At 34.6% G+C, this 22502-nt stretch overlaps 1 protein-coding gene across 2 annotated transcripts in view; it reads right to left on the minus strand.

Annotated features, from left to right (window-relative positions):
- Positions 1-840: 840 nt before the first annotated feature.
- Positions 841-22502, minus strand: part of GLRA3 (glycine receptor alpha 3) — a 131403-nt gene continuing 109741 nt past the window's right edge. Inside the window, exons 8-10 of one of the 2 annotated variants that reach the window (XM_090288368.1) lie at positions 17426-17569; positions 14523-14567; positions 841-1142 (exon numbers count right to left, since the gene is read on the minus strand). In XM_090288368.1, coding sequence (XP_090144494.1) covers positions 870-1142; positions 14523-14567; positions 17426-17569 — 462 coding nt within the window. In that variant the 3' untranslated portion in view covers positions 841-869. The remainder of the gene's footprint in view (positions 1143-14522; positions 14568-17425; positions 17570-22502) is intronic. The other variant, XM_090288369.1, reaches the window with a different exon arrangement.

Genomic DNA, 22502 nt, shown 5'->3' on the forward strand with positions numbered 1-22502 from the left:
ACAGACAATTAAGCAGCTATTAAAAGTCTAACAAAACATGGGTATTAGCTGGGAGTTTTCAGTGTTTGTCAACAATTAAAACACATAGATACATAGCTAAAACACTTATTTAAACACAATGATTTTTTTTAGTATTTTCACCTTCATTCAGAGACATATAAAGTTAAGTAGATATTTCATAGAATATGACCTTGTAGGCCATTCATTTTAAATTTCCAAAGAAAAAAATTTAATATTCTAAATATAGTTAGTATCTAAATAATAAAATGTCTTTATTTTAAATCTTTTAATTTGAAACTTTTTGTTATTACATAAGTTGGTCCCATAGTATTTGTATGTACAGTTCTCTATTACTATTGAACAAGTTTTCCACTAAATTAACCGATTATTTTTCTATTTTGTTACTACAGTTTAAGAAAACATTTTAAAGCCTCAAGCTAATACTTTTTTATCTTTAACATTTCCACTTTTTCTTTTTATAAAGTTTATTGTGCAAAAGCTTTACTTTTGTAAGATTTATCATCATTGAATTAAAAATCAAGAAATCCAAAGTAGTTTTCACATGTATTATTATATAACACACAAACACATTGGCGGTAATATTTCCACTTATGCAATTTACTGTGAAAGAGCAGGTAAGTTAATATGAAACAGAATGTCCATTATATATATTTATATAGTATCCATTAAAAGAATCTTAATCTGCCTCATGACTTTGCATAGCAAATCATAATAATACCTTCCCCTATGCCTTTTGAATACAATGGTCATCATTTGTACATACCACACACCTACACATACACACCCACCTATGTAGAAGACACTTCCTTTTGAACTGTTTGCATTTGCATGAATCCAGAAACTTAATCTTATTGCTGATGTATATCCTCGTGCCTAAGAATTTTATAGATAACCCAGTAGAAAATATTAAAAATCAAAAAGGCTAATGGGAAGCAGGCTCGGGAGATGGTGTCAATCTTCTTGGCCCGGTCAATAAAGACCTTCCTCATTTCATCAGGGCTTTTTGGCATTACCTGGACAGGATGGTTTGGACCCTTGGGGGTCACACCATCTTTTGCTTGCAGACATGGTCCCATTCCATAAGCTGTGAAGCTGAATTGACTTTCCCTTACGTCATCATCCTGTTGTAAGAATAACATATGAAAATACTTTAGTCATAAAACAGAGCATAGGTAACAGGCATTTCAGAATCATAACTTCAGCTTTATCATGGCAAATGTTAAATTATTATAATGAAAAGATAACTTAAGCCTATAAAGATGAGTTGCTTTTTTCTCCATTCAAGTTTTATTGATTGAATGCACATCATATAGATGTGTCCACTGAGAAATATGAAACTCTCAAATGATGTGTTTTAATGGAAAAGTTAACCATTCCGGTATTGCCTAATATTTTTAGAATATATAAATAAGTTGAGCAAGGAAAAAACCTATTGAGATAATATGTTATATATGTTTATGTACTAAAATTTTTTACATTATGTGTCTAAATGTGTAAATATATGACATCAAAGGGAAAATACCAGGATCATTGACTGAATTTTTATTTTTCATGGAAGTAAAATTTTTAATGCTTATTACTTACAATTTTATGTTACATTGTTAAAAAATACAGTTTAGCTCAATAACACTACTTGGTTTTTGTTATGCACACTTAATACCACTTCTGTGTTTTACACTAACCCATTTGGAAGACTACAAGATAGTCACATGTACTGGTTTATATACAATTACTTTTCAAGTGTATTGGCTTAACTGAAATTATGAATGAAATTTGGTAAAAGTTTATCTCATGTTAAAAAATTATGTTATTATGTTCTAAAAAGTATTTGTACTTTTCTCTTAAATGTTGTAAATTAAAGAGAATTCTCTATGCGTGTACATAAAAAGAAAACCAAAATTTAAAGAAAAAATTACAAATAAAATAATGATAAAAAGTGTTCAAGATAAAAATATGGCACTTATTTATAATGGAATTCAACAATAAATAATTTAACAAATTTATATAAAATGTAACAGTAGATGGCTGCCAATTAATTAAATTTTTGTTACTAAAACTGAAAGTTTAAAAGATGACACCTTACAAATTTGTTATAGCTCACTTCTTACGGAAGTAATTTTTGATGGTAATGTAAGAGATAATAATAACTAAGTGCTCAAACTCTTGAAAAATTATTTTGGTTTTGTGAAAGTAGGAGTTCAATGAACAGTATATTACAAAATCTAAAAGTAAAAATTAAAACTAAAATGTATTCTAATATAAGAAAATGATCAAAGTTAATGTAATAATGTATAAAATAGTTTTCTGGGGAATTATGAAATAAGACAATTCTATATGAATACAAAAACATATAATTATTGGAAAACATCTCAACTATAGGATGTATAAGTAATTGAATTTGGAGGAAATATATATGACATAAAAACTGATGTTCCAAGTCACATGTAACAACTGTTGTAATCTTGCAAAAAAAATGGACATTGATTTTCCAGTAGTCTTCAATAAGAAGTTTCATTTAAGCTGGCAATTTTTTTTAACTTCTGTGGAAAATTTAAGGCAAAATTATTACTTGCTTTGAATTTTCTATATCTTTATAAAAAGTGGGTATACTAAGAATTAAACTGTTCTTATGAAAGTGCTGAAATAGTATCCTTTACTTTAGTAAATTATGCTAGTATTGCATTCCAAAAGGCAGACTTAGGTCACTTGTGTAATATGAACAATTTTGTGTGCAAATCAGCTGGATTCTGAAGTTTAAAATAGCCTTTAAAACTCCATCAACTATGTGTTTAAAAAAATCCATCTTAAAATACAGGACAAAATATCACTTGTCAATGAGCACTTACAATGAGGTATTGACATGTTAGTTAAACCAATTAAGAGACTGATTACAAAAAAGGCTAAGATTTTAGGCTTCTAGTTGTTGTGTTTAGTAAAGTAGTATCTACTGACTATCTTTTTGCCCAGTTTATTGAGAAATAACTGGTGTACATCATTGTATAACATATTGTATAAGTTTAAAGTGTAAAACCTGATGGTTTGATTTTCGTATATTGTGAAATGATCACAATAGGTTTACTTAACATCCATGATCTCATATGGATAAAGTAAAAATTTTCTCCTTGTGATGAAAACTCTTAGGATCTACTCTCTTACCACTCTCCTGTGTACCATACAGCAGTGTAAGCTATAGTCATATTGCACATTACATGTCTAGTACTTATTTATCTTACAAGTTTGTAGCTTTTAATCACCTTCCTCCAATGACTACCTTTCTGACCACCTGTTCTGGAGAATTTATTATTTTCAAACCTTTAGAGAGCCCCATGCCTCAATGTAGAAACAATCCCTTAAAATTTACCATATTTAGTAAAAAGCTGTACTTTTCTCAACTGTATCTTTCCCCATAACTGACTGTGAGTAATGGGTGAACACCAGGCCTGGGCTGTTTCAGGGCAGCTGAGATTGACTTCTGATTCTTCCAGCATCACTTCCTTGAAAACCACAGAATGAAGCTAAATGGGGAACACAGAGTTCACATCAACCACAGGAAAGGAGGCACCTGCACTGGGGAAGCCATGCAGTGGCCTGAGGGCCTTAAGTGACCAGATGGTATACAAGTTTATTCAGAAATAAAGGCTATGGCTCCTCTGTGTCACGGTGAACACATACACATGCCTTGACTGTTGTCTGTGGCAGCTATAGTTACATGTCCATGTGAGGGAAGGGCAAAAGAGGCTGTGCTCTTGAGTAACTGTGGGGCCTCCCAATTTGATGAAGATACTGCATCTGATGTGATGTCTGGCCCCCATGCTCCTGTAGGCCTGAATTAATTTTAGGTTAGGTGAAAGCCTACTGTGCCTGAAGGACCTGCTTGACAGTTGGAAACTCAAACTTCAGTAGTGGTGGCAGAAGATGTCCTGGCTCTCAGATCATTTCAGACTCCAAAAATTGGGAGGGAACATGGTCAAAGGTTGGGAGGGAATTCCGATGAGGCCATGATGCTCATCCACTCTGGGTCTGAGGCAGCAAAAGCTCTGTGGGATAAATGTTCACCACATTCTAATAGTAAGCTCCGGATGCAGTTGATTCCTTGTCTCCTATTAATTGATTATCTGTGAACCTGAAACCACTTGGGGGAAAGAGAAACAAGAGCAAGTAAAGCAAGCAGCTTCATGGCCTGTGCTCAAGATGAACCCAAAAGTGCAATTGGGACTTAAAAGGACATTGCATTTAACCTTGATCTCAGTTCTCCTAGTCCCAGGCAAGTGGCACTAGACACTAGTAACTTATTGTGCAACCCTGTCCAATATAATTTAAGCCACAAATAAAAGCCATAAGTGAAGTTTTCAATTTAAATTTATATTAGCTAGAGTTTAACAAGTCGAAAGAATCATAAACAACTACTTTTACTAACATACTTTCTTTCATTTCAGTATGTCCTAAATTTATTTAAACATTTATTGAAACTAATAATTAAAGAGATATTTTTACATTCTTTATTTCATACTAAGTCCTTGATGTTAGTATATATTTTAACATGCCTCAACTCAGACTGAGTATTTCTAGCACTTTATAGCACATGTGGCTTGTAGCTACTATAGTGAAGAAAACAATTACAATATAAAGGAGCTTGGTCTCCATGCTTTCCAGGATCTTTAGGTTAACCGACCTAGGAGCTGGTAATTTTTTTGCATGTTGCAGCATGAAAAAGCAATGTTTGTTCTGAATGCTAATTCTTAATTTGCTGAAGTGTTGCCATTCAAGAATTATTGGCAGGCATATAATCAATAACCCTTTTGGAGTAGTGAAGCCCTGGGCAATATGGATCTATACTGAGGAAGGTCGCTGCTTGGTTCTCTCACTGTGATGAAATGGAACAGCCCTTTAGGAAAGTAGCAAACCCAAGCTGGCCATCCGATAAAAATAAAATGAGCCTGCCCAAGCCACATCCTCTGACCTAAACTCTGGTAGACACCATAATTAGAAGAGTCCCTTGGGTATCAGTTCCTCATGAGGCTTTCCTTTTGGGAAAGCAGGAGAGTATAGGCAATTCATGGGAACAACTGCCTTTGCAGCTGCCATGCCAGGTTTTACTCATGAAAGAAAAAAATACCTGAGCTATTCAGAAGAAAGGTCACGGCCAGAGGTGAATCTGTTAGCTCTCTTTAGGTGGCTTTTAAGACACAGAAGAAAATTGACAGGATTCCTAAGAAAGGTTTCCTGGCACATTACTGCCCGCTGGGAGGAAGGAAATTTGTTCCAGTTCCGGCAGCTGCTTCCTTTAAGGACCCCTGTTAACTCTGCTGCTTTCATCTCAGAAGTTAAATCCAGTGATGCCAGTGGGGAATGGAAACAAAGGCACTTAATATGGTTGCTGAATTTACTCCATCGTTAAAGCAGTTGAAACAAAGAGCATTGACTTTGCCCAAATCTGACTGGAGATCTGAGGCTACACTATGGTTCAAGTAGAATGGCTGGGGGTGGTGAACACTGCTTTGGGGGATTACTGGATGTCAGTGCACAATGTATGGCAAGGTTGCTGGGGAAAGAGAAGGCAATATTAGGAGCAAAGAGAAACTGGTGGGCCAGAGAGGGAGGCATAGTGAGGCTGTGGTAGTAGGTACCACAGTCATAGTGGAAACTGCAGAGAGGAAAATAAAGGTGGCATTGCCTTTGGCTAAATGTATATTCAGAAAGGATGTGACATGTGAAAGGATGATTTTGTCATGTTTGGCTTAAACCTAATCTTGGGCAGTTGTAGCTTAGCCCAGATGTAATTGGATGTATTAAACTAAGAGCCCTTAGAACTGCTTACGCCTGAGTAACTATTAAACAATGTAAGATTTCAACATTTAAAGGAAGCTCTCATCTTTGATTAAGGGAATGGTGGCAGCAGGGGAGGTAATCCCTCATTAATTTTCTATAGAACATTCTAGAACATTACCATCTAACTTATGTAAAACTAAATGGGTCCTGAAAGCTAGCTACCTGGGTTCACTAAAGAAGTAACCCTTACAGTCTCCACCATGATGGATGTGGTGAAAGCCATTCGAGAGTTTCAGAAGGACAGAGGAGGCTGATATGCTTTGACAGACTTGACTAAAGCTTTCCTCTTAACCTCAGTTTTTAAAAAAATCAAACACAGTGTGTTTCTTGTAGCATAAATCCAGCTATAACCTTACTGTCATCCCTTAAGGGAACCCAAATTCTCCAGCATATTGCTACAACATGCTTGGAAAAGTTTGGTCCACATACTATCAAAAGTAAGTTGGTTCATGGGAGATATAATTCCTTATATAAATTTCAGGGTGGAATTAAATTAGGTCATTCAATGCCCACCAAGTTGTTAGCTTAGAAAGAAATGGAAGTGCCGAGACAGATGTCTTGGACTGGCCTTAGATATAGCCATTGTGGCATCAAGGCCATGCAGCAATGGGAAGAACTGTGACATATTCCTCTATTCCCGATTAAGCCACTGATGTGGTGAGAGCTTGTCTTGAATATTAACAAAAGAAAAAATTGCTTGAAAATTGCCGTTGGGTAAAAGCCCCCAAAGACAAGCACTAACACATAGCTGACAGATGGAATACTTAGGGTCTTTGCCCATGGCTCCTGGAAGATTTAATAAATTTTGGCAGAAATAGGGAGCTAGTCCATATCAAGCTTTGTTGACACTGCAACAAAAGGCATAGCTGAAAATATTATTAATGGCTTGGAACAAGGTATTTTATATCAGTTTAGGACCCTGGAATAGATCTCATTGGACAAAGAAACACATTTAAATATTGGACAGTATTTAAAGAAAGCCCAAAAGCACAACACAGGAAGGGCATAGCATACATATCCCATCCATCCACGGAGCAATGAATGGCAAATAAAACATTTGTTACTAAAGACAGGATTACAAGGGCATGATGGTTGACTAGTTCATAGATGAGTGTGTATAAACGCATGGGTATGAGAGAGTTTAAGTAGGAATGTCTTTGGACAGGTGCCTGGTTTTTGGTGGCAGAGGTGTGCAGGGTGGGGTACGGTGCTATGACACAATTCTGACTTTCCCATGGCATACGTTTTTCTTTGGAGTTACCTGATATAATGACTCTAAGTCCACGATCACATTTGCACTTTTTAGCTGTAGGGATCATTGCTGCTTATAACACCACATTTATTTCTTTAAACTAGGAAGCCATTCATGCCCTGTGCAGGTGAGGGCACAAAAAGTCCTGTGTGTTTGAGTAGCTGTGAGGCCTCCCAATTAAATGAAGACACGTTATCTGCTGTCTCTTTTGCCTTATATCCTTTGAAAAAGTTAAATCAATGACATATGAGATTAAAGCTTATTTCTGTCTTGCAAGTATGATTTTCTCCTTAAGCCTGTAATCAGAGCTACAGTGCTGTACTGAACAAAGCAACTTCATATTTGGACATTGATTTTAATAGAAAATAGCACATTTGAACAAGTTAAACTTAACCTTCTTTATATAGCATTGGTCCATCATAAAAACTGGCAACAATTTGTAAAATTACCATCACTCTATGTGCATGCGATAATGATCGTCTTGGCAAGGCCAATGTTTCCCGCACTGTGGTCTTGAAATTAATCACTGGGAAAAATTGCTGAGACCTAGTGTTCTAGGTCTCCACTGCAGAGATTCCTCCTCATTAGCATTTAGGCTGTCCCAGTTATCTGCCTTTCCAACAAGTTTTCTACATGGGTGATTATAAGGCTCAGTCAAGCTGTAGAAACAAAAGTTGCCTAGAGGCACAATGCAACTATCCTAGTCAGTTTGGATTGGTAATGATGTAACGTATTTTGAATTCCTCTAACATTTTTAATCTACATTTTAAGTGGTAGTTTATGAAAACATACCCTTGCAATGACTTGTGTTAGTATTAAACTGTTATCTTAAGTTTTAATGATTTTTGTTTTTAAATAAGAACGTTTCTAGGTAAGGCTATATGTAACATTATACATCCTGTGTCTTTATCTATTTTAGAATTTACTATGACATAAGCATATATTAGAACATAGACTTTATATGTTATATAATGTGATATAATGCACTATTGTCTTCAAAAGCATCTGGAATATGGTTTCGCTTATAAATTCATCACCAATGTCTTTCCTATTAATTTTGGAGTTGAAGAAGCAGAAACCTGTAATTTCAATAAAAACACTTCCTTCATTAAAATGTCTTGTTCAAATATTTATTTCCTGGCAAGAGTAATAGGAAACAAGGTGTTGAGGAACACTTATGTTCTTAAAAAAATAGAAATAAATTGGGTGTCTGCAGTATAAAAATATGTGTGCTATAGCAACTGGTTTTCAAATATTTTATATAGTCATATATATTTTAGATGTTTCAAATTTAAAATCTGAGTCGATTAATATTCTAAATGAAATGTTTTATTATAGTCAAATGATTCCATGGCTTCATCCTTTATTGCCAAGATCTGGATAGTCTTAATTACTTAGCTCTGAGACTAAAAATATTATTGCATTATCTGGTTGGTTTTTTTAGGGTGATAGAAAATATATCAAACACCTGAAAGGTATTCAACTTGCTGCTATTGTATTATTAATATCTTGTTCATTATAATAGTATGATTATGGAAATCCATAATATACAATATAAAATAAAATACAAATACTGACTTGAATCATTTTACTATTAGATATTTTAAATCCACAAAAACCAAACTAGCACTGAAGTGCTATGTAAAATAGGCCTACCCGGTTGCTTAGTCTTGCAGTAGACTTGCACTTGTGTTTCACTTAAAAATTAGCCAATAGAATAAAACTGAAAAAGCACTTTGCCCCTCTAGGCCTTGCTCTATTATTGTCACAGTAGATGGGGTTTGCTATATGGCTGTTAAGAGCCTTTGCAAATCTAATTTCTGCAATCAAGCAGTCTTCATCATTGTCATTATGTTCCATGAAACAGCACAAATATTTTAGGTTTGCCCATTAGGTGAGGCACATGGAGTCATGTTACAGCTTCAGAAATGGGATCTCAGCTCTGTTAGACCTGACTTCAATTTGTACCCCAGGTAGTCAGAATATGAGAGAGAGTAAAGACCACTAGATCTCAAAAAGATCACGTGACTTTTTTTAAAAAAATGACTGGCTTATTGGATTCTTTTGGAAATGCTTCACTTAAAATATTAATTTTAAGCATGGTTGAAGCTTTTCTAATAGCTCATCATCAATATTAGATTACTATATTAAAAAGTGTATTAAATTATTTTGTGACTAATTGCTTTGTAAACTCTGATAAAATTATTGTTTATGTACATTTCAATATGCACTGATACTCTGTATTCTAAGCAGCACTCAAATATTTCTTTGAGATCAAAATTCAATTTTCTGAAGATATGTTCAGCTTGAGTTTCTAATGAACTGAAGGACCAAAATGCAAGGTGCTTAGACAGACATCTAGAACTTTTGACACTATGTGTTAGCCAATATTTAATGTTCATAAAATTAAGGCACTTCGCGATTCAAAATACAGGTATTAATAAAAATTAAATGGAATAAACTAAACATGAGCTCAGAAACATGGCTCATTAAAAAGGTAAAATTGAAGAAATAGTTCACTTATGCACAAATAAGTCATCTTAATAGGCTTTAATCAAGTTAGGGTAGGCAATGAAGAACGTAAAAGTCATTTATTTTGTGCACAATTCTTCCTACAGGAGTATCTGTTTTCACTAAATTTGGTAATGAGAGAAATGTTTTTGTTATTAAGCTTCAATACCATGTTGTGAGAGGCAAGTAAACAAGGAGCAGACTGAAAGTGACAGGGGGTAGGGGGGAGAAGTGGAAGGGTCTAGTCAAGGAACTAGTATAAATGACCCATGGATATGGACAACGAGGTAATGCGGTGGGGCTGGACTGTAGGAGAAGGGGTGAGGGGTAGGAGGGAGCAATGGGAGGGAAAGTGGGACAACTGTAACAGAAAAATAAATAAATAAATTTTTTAAAAAGAAAAAGAAATAAAATAAAAATAAAAAATAAAAATAAATAAATAATAAAAATAACAGATTGTAAAACATTCTAACTCCCTGGCTGGTTTGGCTCAGTGGATTGAGTGTCGGCCTGCGAGCTAAGTGTCGCTGGTTCGATCTTCCAGTCAGGGCACATCAGAGAAGGAAAACTCTGACTCCAAAAAACCTCCGCTGCCTTGCAGCATACCTCTTCAGGGGAAAGGCTAAGGGAGTAAACCCCGACAGAAAATCCGGAGCCGGAGTCCCTAAGGCGGTTTGACGTTGTAGTCAACACCGGCAACTCCTGCGGCGCACCTGAAGCCAAGCTGTATTGACTCCGTCTTTCCCTTGGACCCTTCAGCTGCGAAGAGAGGGGGGGTCTGCTGCATGGGCAACAGCAGACCCTCCATATCACCCTGCCCAGGCTCTGTAGCTTCAGCTTCACTGGAGAGGACACTCCAGCGTCATCGTAAGATGTCGATTCAACACGGGAGGAGACAGATACCGTGTCACTCCCGAGTCGGACTGCACAGCCATTCTCGGCGGTGCAGATAGACTCTTAAGAAGCTACACCATCGTCTCTCGAGACTGACGGCTGCCGACGACGACGACGAAAACATTCTAAGTGCTTTCCATGTTATTTAGAGAATTATGCCAAAGACTGATTCACAAACATGCCTATTATAACTAGAAATATTAGCGATAAATTGAAAATCCAAATGTAGATATAGTCATTCAGTTTAATTACTTCATTCGTCCCTATCACCAAACATAATATACACACAAGGTGAGACTTCCTTATCCTCTTCTTAATCCTCAAAAATGAACAAAAAATTATGTGGGTGTGGGTGGGAGAAGGCACGAAGATTGTCAGTGACTGACTACAAAACATTAAGCATCTAAGACTATTGGTAATGACTATATGAATTGTTGTGAGATATAGCAGTATTCAATGTTATTTTTATCCTAATGTTTCTTCCTTAATAGGTATCTTTGCTGTATATTTTTATACAATCAAGATGTTAACTAAATTATCCCAAATTACTTTTTGTTTAAATAATTTTCTGTAACTTGTAATTGCCAAATGGGAAAGTGACAGATGGAGAAAATGTGAATTGTTATTAATTTCCAGTTACATGATTTTAAAGTGTGTGGATTTTTTAAAAAATTACTTATAATGACATTTTGTTGGGAAAAATTATTGTCACTTAGAAAATTCTAAGGTAAGATGAAATACGTGAAAGATTTAAAACTGTTTTTCAAAACTAACTATTAGCCTAAAATAAAATATTCAGTTTAATACAGCTATATATATTTTTATATTGTTTAAAAATGGAAGGGTTAAAAGGATACAATTACAGATAAGTTTTAAAATACTTTACAGTTGCAAGTCAACTGTCAATATACAATTCTTTAAGATCTAGCTCCTTGGAAAGCCTTGCATGTATCATCAATGACATATGAATTAATTATGAATTAGCCAAATTTATGCTTGGCATATTAAATTTAGATTCAGAAATGACTTGGAGGTTATTGAATAGAAAATGTAAGCTTAAAAATGAAAGTTTTAGATGAAATATTATGAAAATTCAATGCCTATATTTTAGGGTATTGATGAGAAATCAATGAAATAATTTTAAACCATCTATAGATCTATATCTATCATAATATGCTGGATTTTTTCAGTGCCAACTCATATTTATGGAGTGACATAATATAATAGACAGCATATATAGAAAGCAGTATTACAAATCTTTTTAGTTAACTTTGAGATGAAAGTCCCTACAATGCATGTAAAATCAGATTAAGTAAAGATTATATTACTTTATTGAATATTTTTTTCTAAACAGGTATTCAGAGGCACTATAACTGTAAAAAGTAGCTGTGTTGAGCCTAAACTCTAAATATTTATTTGCAGAAAACAATTAAATTTTTATAATTTTTGTTTTACTTGAGAAAATAACATTTCTAACCCATGTATATCAGAATCATTGAAATAAATAAAATTTGTTTGAAATTATTTGGAAACTACTTGTCTTCAGGTATGTATCAAATAAATTTGTAGGAAATATTTTACCTATTGAAAGAACATCTTATACTCTAGAATCAGCATAAACTAATCTAGAATGAAAACTTTATTAAGGAATTTCGTGTATATGAGTGCAGCATTATTTTCAACTGTGGAGTCTCATCCCTTCGACCAAAATAGTGTGCATGTATATTTGTATTTGTCCTAAGGCTATAAAGCTGACAAAATATACAAAAGAGAAAATCAATTATTTGTCATTCTTAGAAATTACCTTGAGTTATTTTTGAAGTATATAAGTAAATAAAATAATAATGTTTTTGTACAGATAGTCAAAATACAGTCAATGATATCTTTGTTTTAAAGAGATAACTATTATGCCTAGTAAAATGTAAACCTAATAATTATTTTGAAAATCTAGAACTAACGGCCCATGCTTATTTTATCTGTGTATATACATAACAATGAATATACAATTAGTAGGAAGATGGATGTCCTAGAATACTGTGTAAATGTTTCCTCTCACCAAACCATTGCATCATTACATTATATTGCAACTCAGAAGAGAAACTAAATGCTATGTATTAAAGCAATCACATATCATCCATATCTCTCAGCAGATCACATATGTTCAGAAGTATTTTGTCATGTCTTAATAACCCTCCAGAACTAATGTAATGATATCATACATGGGACGAGCAACTTCTAACCAAAATACTTTCATGTCATGCACACACCCTCGCATACACAGCACTGGGGATAAGCAGCCATGACCAGGTGCGGGAGGTAACGGCACACAACAGGCTATGACAGTGTGGGGTGGGGAAATTTTCACACAAGAGTGAACTTTTATTCTTTCACAGTAGACAAAAGATTCGCTTGAACCTTCATAGAGGAAAAAGCAAGGCATAAAAGATTGTCTACAATGCCTAAGCCAATGCTGAACCAAGTTAAAACTTTTCTAGGAATAATATTTACATCCCTATAAGGTCCCCTGTTGTGACAAATTTTCTATAATGAGGTAATTGTATTTTGCTTATTCTGTCACACCAGAGTTCTAAAAATAAAAAACTCAGGCAAACCAGTAGTACTCATTAAAAGCAAGGTCAGTGGGTTGACACTTAGACTCATTCTGATTATGTGATTTAAAGATTTAGATTGATCAGAATGTTTTCAAATATAGGTTTTTTTTTAAATGGTGAATTCAGTCAGCACAGTTACTAGGTGGATAAAAATAGTCTTTAAAAAGTTAAAATGATTAACCCCAAAATTTCACAGTGATTATTATAAAAATAAAGAGGATGCATTTAATTTTTAATGAATGTATTTCCAAATCATTTTGTTTCTTTTTTTAATATTGACTGTTACTGAGGTAAACCTGATTTTTCATCCAAGTTCTTTTTGCATAGCTTTTTAAAGCAATATTTTATTAAATATATCTTTTATATTAAAGTTCTTATAAGCATTAACTGTTTTAATATATGTGATTATGTAAATTCAATGTAACTTAAAATATTTAACTTTACAGTTAAGGTAATTAAGTAAAAGTAATGGATCCTGTAAAAAAACTTTAGGGATAAAAAATGAAAGAGAAATGACTAGCTATATTGGGAACAAATACACAATTTTAGTAGAAAAGAAAAATAGTTGAGGCATTATATACTATAATATAAGAAAACTTAATTGTTTTAAAATAATACTGGGTTTAGATATCTACTATAAAATTGAGAATACTTTAATATTCATTTAATATTATGTCTCTTGTCTATTCATCTAACATTATGTCTATTCTTAACTGAGACAGGTGATAGAATCACCTGTGAAGGTTTTTTAAATAGACTTTTCCCCAGAAATTTCAGTTTAGTGGACTGGACTCTTTGTATACAATTTCCTAGGCTAAATTCTTGGCTTTGGTAGGTTTAAATTCAATCACTGAATTAGGACATATATCCCTGTAATCTCTAATCAAACATTTCAAAGTATGCCACTATCAAAACCAAAATTATTCATTTACTATAAAGAATCTCAACATATCTTAACATTCAGAACAGGTTCTAAGCATACATAGGCTGGACAAAGCTTTTTATTTTTGCCTTATTTTTAGATTTCTATTTTCTGGCGAAATGGGCTGCTTTTAGAACTTTTTGTATAAATAAATTTCCAATTTATTTTGAAGCATTGTTCTATTGAGACCATCATATGTTCTATTTCTGTTAAATATATATTAAAAATCTTTTTCATTGATCAAATAATTTGGTTAGTAAGATGAAGGAGAATATGTAAATATCCTTTTACTAAATCAGGGAAGACAAATGGAGTTGTTAGAAAAAGAGATTATTCCTAGTTGAAGGGGAATGGTGCTTGTTTGGCTCTGAATATGCAAGGGGCTGTGTTTCCCCACCAAACACTGCCTGGGTACAGAATATGCTCTGCTTTTTTACTGATGACCACATTCCTCTACTTAGAGTTAAGAAAGTGAATTTACCGTGTCTGAGAAACGGTAAAACTTCTCCAATGCAAAAGCTTCTGTCTGTGGGAAGGTAAAGTGAACCAAGAGGAATTGAGAAACCAGAGAATCAAGGCATACATAATTAAATATAACTGCACAATTGGTTTTAATTGCATAAACCATTTTAACAATCATGTGTGTCAATTAATAGAATTTCACATATGCAAGGTATCCACTTTCCAAAGTATGAAATTAACTAAAAAATGTGGATTTAAAATTTTTTTCTGCACTAAATCTTAATCGCAATATTTGCTTCCTGTGTATTTCAAATAGTGATTAGGAAATAACAAAATACTACTATTTTTTCATTTTTGCATTTTCCTAGAGTGCCAGTCACTAGAAAAATCCATTCTGCTGTCTGTCGTTGAGCTAAACAAGAAGGAATATCAAATATTTGTATCCCAAAATTTCTATAAGTGGTAAAAGTGAATAAAGGGCTGCTTTAATAAGGATAATTTTTTAAAGGGAGGAACCAGAATTGAGCAAGTAAACTTGTAGTCCATTCTGTTATCCACTGGACACCGTGACTGTTGGGTATAGGTGGGGGTAGAAAATGTCTAGCTCTCGGCCCCCATTTGGACACCATGTGTGTAATACTTTCATTTCTAGTGTTCGCAGCACATGGTTGATAAATTATAAAGTGTATAAAGGAGGAGAAAAGTAGGCAAATGAAAAGTAAATGAGAAAAAGCAAACCAAAATTAGAGGGGAAATAAGTATTGTCTTACTTATGATTCATGAGATTAGAAGGAAAATGTGTCTCCCTCGGTCAAGAAGGGGAAAGAAAGACAAGAGCTTCAGCCCAGTGATACAGAATTTTTTCATCCTATGTTAGTGTTTCAGCCAGTTCCAGGTCTTGTTACAGAGTGGGGGTCTCCAAAAATCCCCAGAGCCGGTGGGTTGGGGATTGGAAAAGGGAACAGCTTTTAAGATGCCTTTGCATGACTATGGCTAGTAGCTAGTGTCTTAGTTATGCAAGTGACTTTGGTTCTTCCAAGGCCCCAAGGAGATGGGAGGGGTTTTGACCATGGAATGGTGCAGAAAGAGCACACAGAGCCTGCGCAAGGTTCTGTGAATGGTCAGAACTGGGTACCACGACCACTGTGTCACAGGACGCAATCAGGGATTTAAAAATAGGCGGCAACCATTTTAGAGAGAGGAGAGGAGAGCCACGCGGTTTGCAAGGAGGGCAGAGAAGAACTTCACGTGGATTGGAAAGGAAAGAGAGAACTCCATGCTGTTTTGAAAGGGAGAATACCATGAGGCTTTGAAAGGGCAAAGCACATGTTTTCCTGGACTGTTATATGGAGGCTGATGACATTGTACTCCAGATCCTGAAGGAGACAGCTGACAGATAAGGGATGGAGAACTTCTGGGCATATTTTTGGCTTCTAGCCTTTTGAGGAGCAAAGGAAATGCTGGGTCCTGTGGGAGAACAGGGCTCTGAGCTGAAGTGCCCACTGCCCTCCCCAGGTTGAAATATTGTAAATAAAGACCTGTTTTCCTCAACACTAGTTGTTGGGTTTTACACCAAGGCACCATGTGAAAGAACCCTGTTTCACTCTGTAACAGTCTCCAAGGAGAAAGGGGAACAAATGGGGGGGAAAAAAGAGAAAAGGAGAGTGAAGAAGAATGAGACAAGTTTAAGAAAACCAGTCAACAGGAGTGAGGTCAGGGGAAGATTTTTAAAAGTTAACCTCCCATCAAAATACATTTTAATGTACAAATAATATGCTTTTCTTTTCATAAAAAATTGATCAAATGCAAGATCTAGCATTGTTTTTTATCCAGTGCATTACCCAGAGTATCACAGTGCTGATGTTCCTTCTCCACTACACTGAATTGGGTATTTATTGGAGCAGGTGATGATTCTGGGAATCAATTAGACATGACGGCATAAGTTATTGCTTTAGAAGATGATTAATACTGAGTAGGCTCACCACTGAAGATCATGGCTTACTGCTTTAAAAAGGTTTTATGAATCTATAAATCAAAGTCAATAATTCAGAAATCAGAAGGCATCGTTTAAAAAATTAAATCCTTAAAAGCGCACACTATATGAACGTTGATACTTCTCCACTGCTTAAGAACCCAGTTGTTTTCAGAATATCAGCTGGCACATTCACATTGAAAGAAGTAAAGCCATAGATGTACTGGTCAATAGAAACTCTTCCTTTCAGAAGAAAAGAGTTGATTAAAACTATGTGCATGTAAAAAGAGATGACATTACAAGCCTCGAAAGAGAGAAACAACTCCATTCTGTACATCTAAATCCAACAACTTCCTGTGATCTCTCAATGATGTTGCAAATAATGATTCTTCTGGGTTTCATCTCTCAGGTGGGAACAAGACAAAAGCAACATCTTATTGTGTTTCCATGGGAGTTCAGAGGAAATGTCTTTAAAACATCAAAGTATGCATAAAAAAGAGACCACATAGTTTTAAAATAACATCAAAATGCTAATAAATAAGTAATACTTGATGGAGACAAAGGAATAGTTTGAAAAAAGAAACACCTTAAATAGTTATATTTGATGATTTATGTCAAGTAAGGCCATCAAGAACACTCTAACACCAAAAATAAAATATCATACATTTTTGTTAATAGAAGGAAAAAATGATGTCATTCTAGAAAATACATTAAAAAGAAGCTGATACAGCTTTCATGTCACCAGATACGCTATATAAAGTATAGCTATATGTCACCATTTTCTTCCTGAAGCTATTTTGAACATTTAAGTTTCAGGGGGAAAAAACCAAAAAAACATCATATCATTTAATCCCCAGTCTCCATTTCCTCTCCACACATCCAATTAAATATAACATCACTTTTTACTAAAAGTTGGTATTCCAGTGAACCCAATTCATTTAATCACTGACCTTATTCTTTCTCTTTCGTCGAAATCTCAGAAGTTCTTTGTGTTGTCTTGATACAAAATTTACAGCTGCATATTCCAGAAGTGCAGAGAACACAAAAAGGAGGCACACTGCCATCCAAATATCAATAGCTTTGACATATGAAACCTAGCCAAGAGAGAAAGAGAGAAAGAGCAAATTGACTTGTATTGTTATTTTAATTGAGGATGAAACTGAATGTCTGATTCTAAATTATACCATTCATATATCAGCTTGGGAAAAAAAGAAATGACACCAACATTTTTTTTCCCATTAAGAATTTTTCAGTAATTAATTTCACAAGTGTTATATATTAGTTATACATTAAAATACAAATTTTTGCTAATTATTTGAATGAGGTACTAGACCATACATATGATGAAACAAAAAATAAGATGAAATATAACTTTACCTTTAGGATAGTATAGTATAATGCTTGAAAAGATGAAGTTACATTAAAATACATCATTGTGGTAGTATAGTGTTTGAAAAAATATTAAGTAAGATTGAAATATAGATAATACTGTTTACTTTTTAGCTCCATATTTTCTTAATTAAAAATTGTTTTACTTGAAAAATTTTAACTTACAGTTGTTGCAAGCACAGTAAAAAGAACTCCCACATCTGTAGTTAACATTTAGTTACATTTGTCTATTTATAATAGGTCTCTATTATTATATCTATCAATCATGTGTAGCATTTTCTCATCTTATCTCTTTAGCCTTCAATATGGAGCATTTGTTCAGTCTTCCCTTGTGTTTTGTGACCTTGATATTTTGGATGAGAGCAGACCAGTTGTTTTTGAATGTCACTTACTTTTGGTTTATCTGCTATTTTCTCACATTAGACTCAGGTAATGGGATTTTAATGGGAACAGTGATGCCCTGTTCTTCCCAATGTATCACATCAAGAGGCACTCCATGTTGATCAGTTAGTTAAGGTCTTGTCTACTAAGTTTCTCTACCACAAAGTTACTAATTTTCCCTTATGTGGAGATGATTTGAAACTATATCAATATCCTTTTACTCTTTAAGCATTCACCTTATAGACATTGATAATACTTTCTAGAACCAACTATTACAATGATGATTTATAAATGATTTTGTAATTCCTTTATTCCATCTACATTTATTAGTTAGCATTATGTAGTAAGAGAAGTATCTCTCTCTCACATTAGTTTACTCATTTATTTATTTATATTACTATAAACTAAAACTAACAATTTTGTTCAATGGGTTACAGTGCATTTACATCACTATTTATGTTCATGTTCACATTATCTATATCAGGTCAATAGGAGCTCCTAGAAGTTAAGCACATATATTTTCTTTTGGCAAGTCTCCATCATGATTTGAATACATCCTTACTTGTTGGCACAAGGTATTCCAAACTCATCTTGTATTTTTCCTGTTCCAGTTCTGGATTGAGCCCTTTCTCTTCAAACCCTTTCTTTAGAGAAGAACAGTTGTTAGAAAACAAGATCTGGGTACTGGGTGTGCTCACTGCTTCCTGGGTGGCACTGTTTCTAGGCCTTCTTAGTAGATAGAGCTAGGAATTATATATACAGGGTTGGGAAAAAGTAGGTTTACATTTGTAATAAATAATGTAATAATTAATAAATAATAAAAGAATAAACTCACATACTGACAACTGTGAGCCTATTTTGCCTACCCCTGTGTGTGTATAGACATTTATACATACACATAAATATATATATCATGATATATATAACATATATAATATTATAATTTTATAATGTATGCAATTATACACTTTATATTATTATATATTATATATACAACCATATATATTATCTACTTATAATTAAAACATGAACTGACACTGGTTATTTCAAATTCCAATTCAATACCACAGAGTTCATTCTAGCCTTTACTCTTTCCATGTATGTAACACTTTTCTCACAGTGAAAAAATTGGTTCCCATATATGTGATTATAAACCCTGTATGTAACTAATATCTTAATTCTGCTGGCCACCCCCAGGCTGAGCCTCATTGGTTCTGGCCCCACACCTAAAAGCCCTGCTGTCAGCCTTGGTCTTGACCATCACCTTGACCACTGGACTCTGGTAATGCCAGACCCAGTCAGCCTCCTTGACCCTGACTACCTCCTCAGCTATGGGTCTTGCTGTATTCTGTCACCTTGAAGGTAAGGAAGAGAACAGAAGAAAATGGAAAAGGACAGAAAGAACAGAGAACTTTAAAATTATTATTTTGAGAAATAAAAGAAAGGTAAGCGTTAAAAGCAGAGCTAGACTCCTGTTTCCTAGAGATAGACTTGTATAGACCTAAGTCCTTTGAAGAGAACAGTTCAGTAACTTTTAAGAAACTGCTTTAATTTTGCTCTCATGTTAATTGGGCAGTAATTTACTGTAAATCAATATTGTTCAATGATGAAAATTTCTCTTGAGTTTTATTGTCACTTCCTTTTGTATATGTGTATGTATTACACAGCTGGAGTGTTATACCATGCAAGCAGTATCAGTAAAGTCATTACCTTCTGTGGAATAAGCATGAGATCATTCATTCTATTTCATAGTTTAGTCATGCCAATTAGATGTGGGAAAAAATAACTCGTTTTCCAAGAATTAGAAATAATGATAAAATATAATTATGAGAACTATTTTTTCAGCTTTTCCTTGGAAATGGACAGTTAACTAGAAGTGTGCTTTCCCACTGATAGAAATAAATATCCCTTCCCCAAGAAGATATAATTTCAGGAGAGCAGAAACGCAGGCTAAATGTAGGCAAAGATGCACTGCCTCCTTTTTTGAAAGGACATTTTAGTGTTCTTATAAAAAGGACCCCAGAGAGTTATCTCACCCTTCCCACCATGAAAACACGGCTAGAAGATCCCACATCTATTAACCACGAAGGGGCCCTCACCAGACACAACAGACGCCGAATCTGCCAGTGCCTTGATCTTAGACTTCTCAGGTTCCAGAACTGTGAGAAATAAAATTTCTGTCATCTATAAGCGATTCAGTCTATGGTGTTCTATTATAGAAGCCTGGACTAAGACAGCTACCAAGTTGCAAGCTAAGACCTGAATACAACTAATCTGGCTCCAGAGCCCATAAAATTTACTTCTATTCTATATCATCTAGTTATTAGGCTCCTTCTACTTAAGCTACCACTACAAATTTACAACTATGAACACCCTTGAGTAAGAATAAGTCTCTGTATCTTAACATTCAAGCCTCTTTAACTTCTGATAGTTGAAAGTGAAGTCAGTACGCAAAACACATATTGTAAAGTCCTCTATACTTTTTGGTTTTGATCCTAAAAACAATCAACTTCCTAGTAGACAATGTAGCAAAGGTGACGTGAGCATTATATTTATCACATAAAAGAAAGTGGTTGCTCTAGGGAAGCAACATTAGATCAGGGTAACATTTTATCCACTGAAGTCGATGAAAGTCTCCTCTGCACCATTCTCCCGTTAATTATAATGAAGTGTTTTTGTAAGCTAGGAGACCATTGCCTAGCTCTTATATGATAATTCAGGAAGAGATCAGCTTGATAAATTATTTGAGTGTGCAGAGCAAGATTACTGCAAGGCCTTGTCCTTTCATTCTAAAAAAATGTTTTATAATACAGTGAAAGGAATATGAGCATCATATTCTGTAGACATATTTTTTTTCGAAAAATGCATTTTTCTACTTTGCAAAGTTATTTATCATTAGAAAATAGAAAAAGCCCTGCTTCTTGTGTTCTAAATAAAGAAATATATAATTGGGTGTCATCATTATCATCCTGACTATAAAGACTGGAATCAAATCACTTTGACCCTGGAAAGCAGTCATGCTTGGGGAGCTTGCCTGAGCATGAATTTGCCTGCAACTGCCCTTCCAGTTATGCAAAGATGTGGGCAGGGGAGGAGTCAAGTGGGATATGATGCAATAACAAACTCCCAAAGTCTCACTGGCATGAAACTAGAAAAGATACTCCATGTCCATTTTGAGTCTAATGGTGATTCTGGGCTATTATAGTCATTGTCATCCTCACTGTGACCTCAGTTGGAAAACTGGCAATGACCACAGCAGAGGAAAACCAGGATACTGATGAACCTCACATTTGGTAATAAATATTCCAAGCTACAAGTGGTACAGGTCACTGTCAAAATTCATTAGCCAGAACTACTCACAGTCAGTCTCAACAGAGCAAAGAAGTGCACCCCTATCCTCCACCTGGAAGGCAGAGAAAGCCAGTCTCGGTGACTGAAGGAGTGGGTGGGGCAGGCACTACTATCTCTACTTCTGAAACAAAAACAACAGTCATACAAGCCCAGAAGTGAGGACGAGTGTGGATTATAATCTGATCACTGTTTATGCTACCTGAATAGAAAACTAAAGCAGCTTTGTTAAAGAGCAAAACTCACTGCTTTACAGAAAGAAGCTGTTCATTATTAGAAAAAGAAACCTCCCTGACCTTCAACCCAAAAATCCTCTCACCATAGCATCAGGTCAAAGTACAGTGAAATCAGTTGGAAGAAAATACCGAAAATAGAGTCCAGGGAGTGGACCGCTGAAGCCATGTGATTTTGTGCTCGCTGATGAAGAGGAATATATAGAGTGCATATATCTCAGACAATCTTTCAGCACTAAATTTACTTTTATAGTAGTTTTTGATAAGATTATTGAGTGGCAACAGTTGTAGATGATGCTCCATTACAAGTACATTGGGTGAGCTGTGTCAGAAGCATGGCGCCACGTGCTGCAGTGGAGAGGCCTCCCAAGATGCATATGCTTCTACCCTTCTCCAGCCACACAGACGTGGTCAAACATTTTGCTTCCTAGGACCAATAAGGTCTACACTACAGTTCACAGATGACAAAGCACTGATGAATTGATAGTTATTATATTATAACCCAGCCTATACATTATAGTAAATTATATTTACTAATCTATAAATTATAACCCAGACCATTACTAAACAATCTAGAAACAGAAATTTAAAATGCATTTACAAGCAGCACAACTTAATTTTAAGAATAAGAAATTGATTAAACTAGAACCTGGACAATAATATTATAATAACTACA

The sequence above is a fragment of the Furipterus horrens genome, unplaced genomic scaffold, assembly GCF_987537825.1.
Source record: "Furipterus horrens unplaced genomic scaffold, mFurHor1.1.pri manual_scaffold_10, whole genome shotgun sequence".
Classification (NCBI taxonomy): Eukaryota; Metazoa; Chordata; class Mammalia; order Chiroptera; family Furipteridae; genus Furipterus; species Furipterus horrens.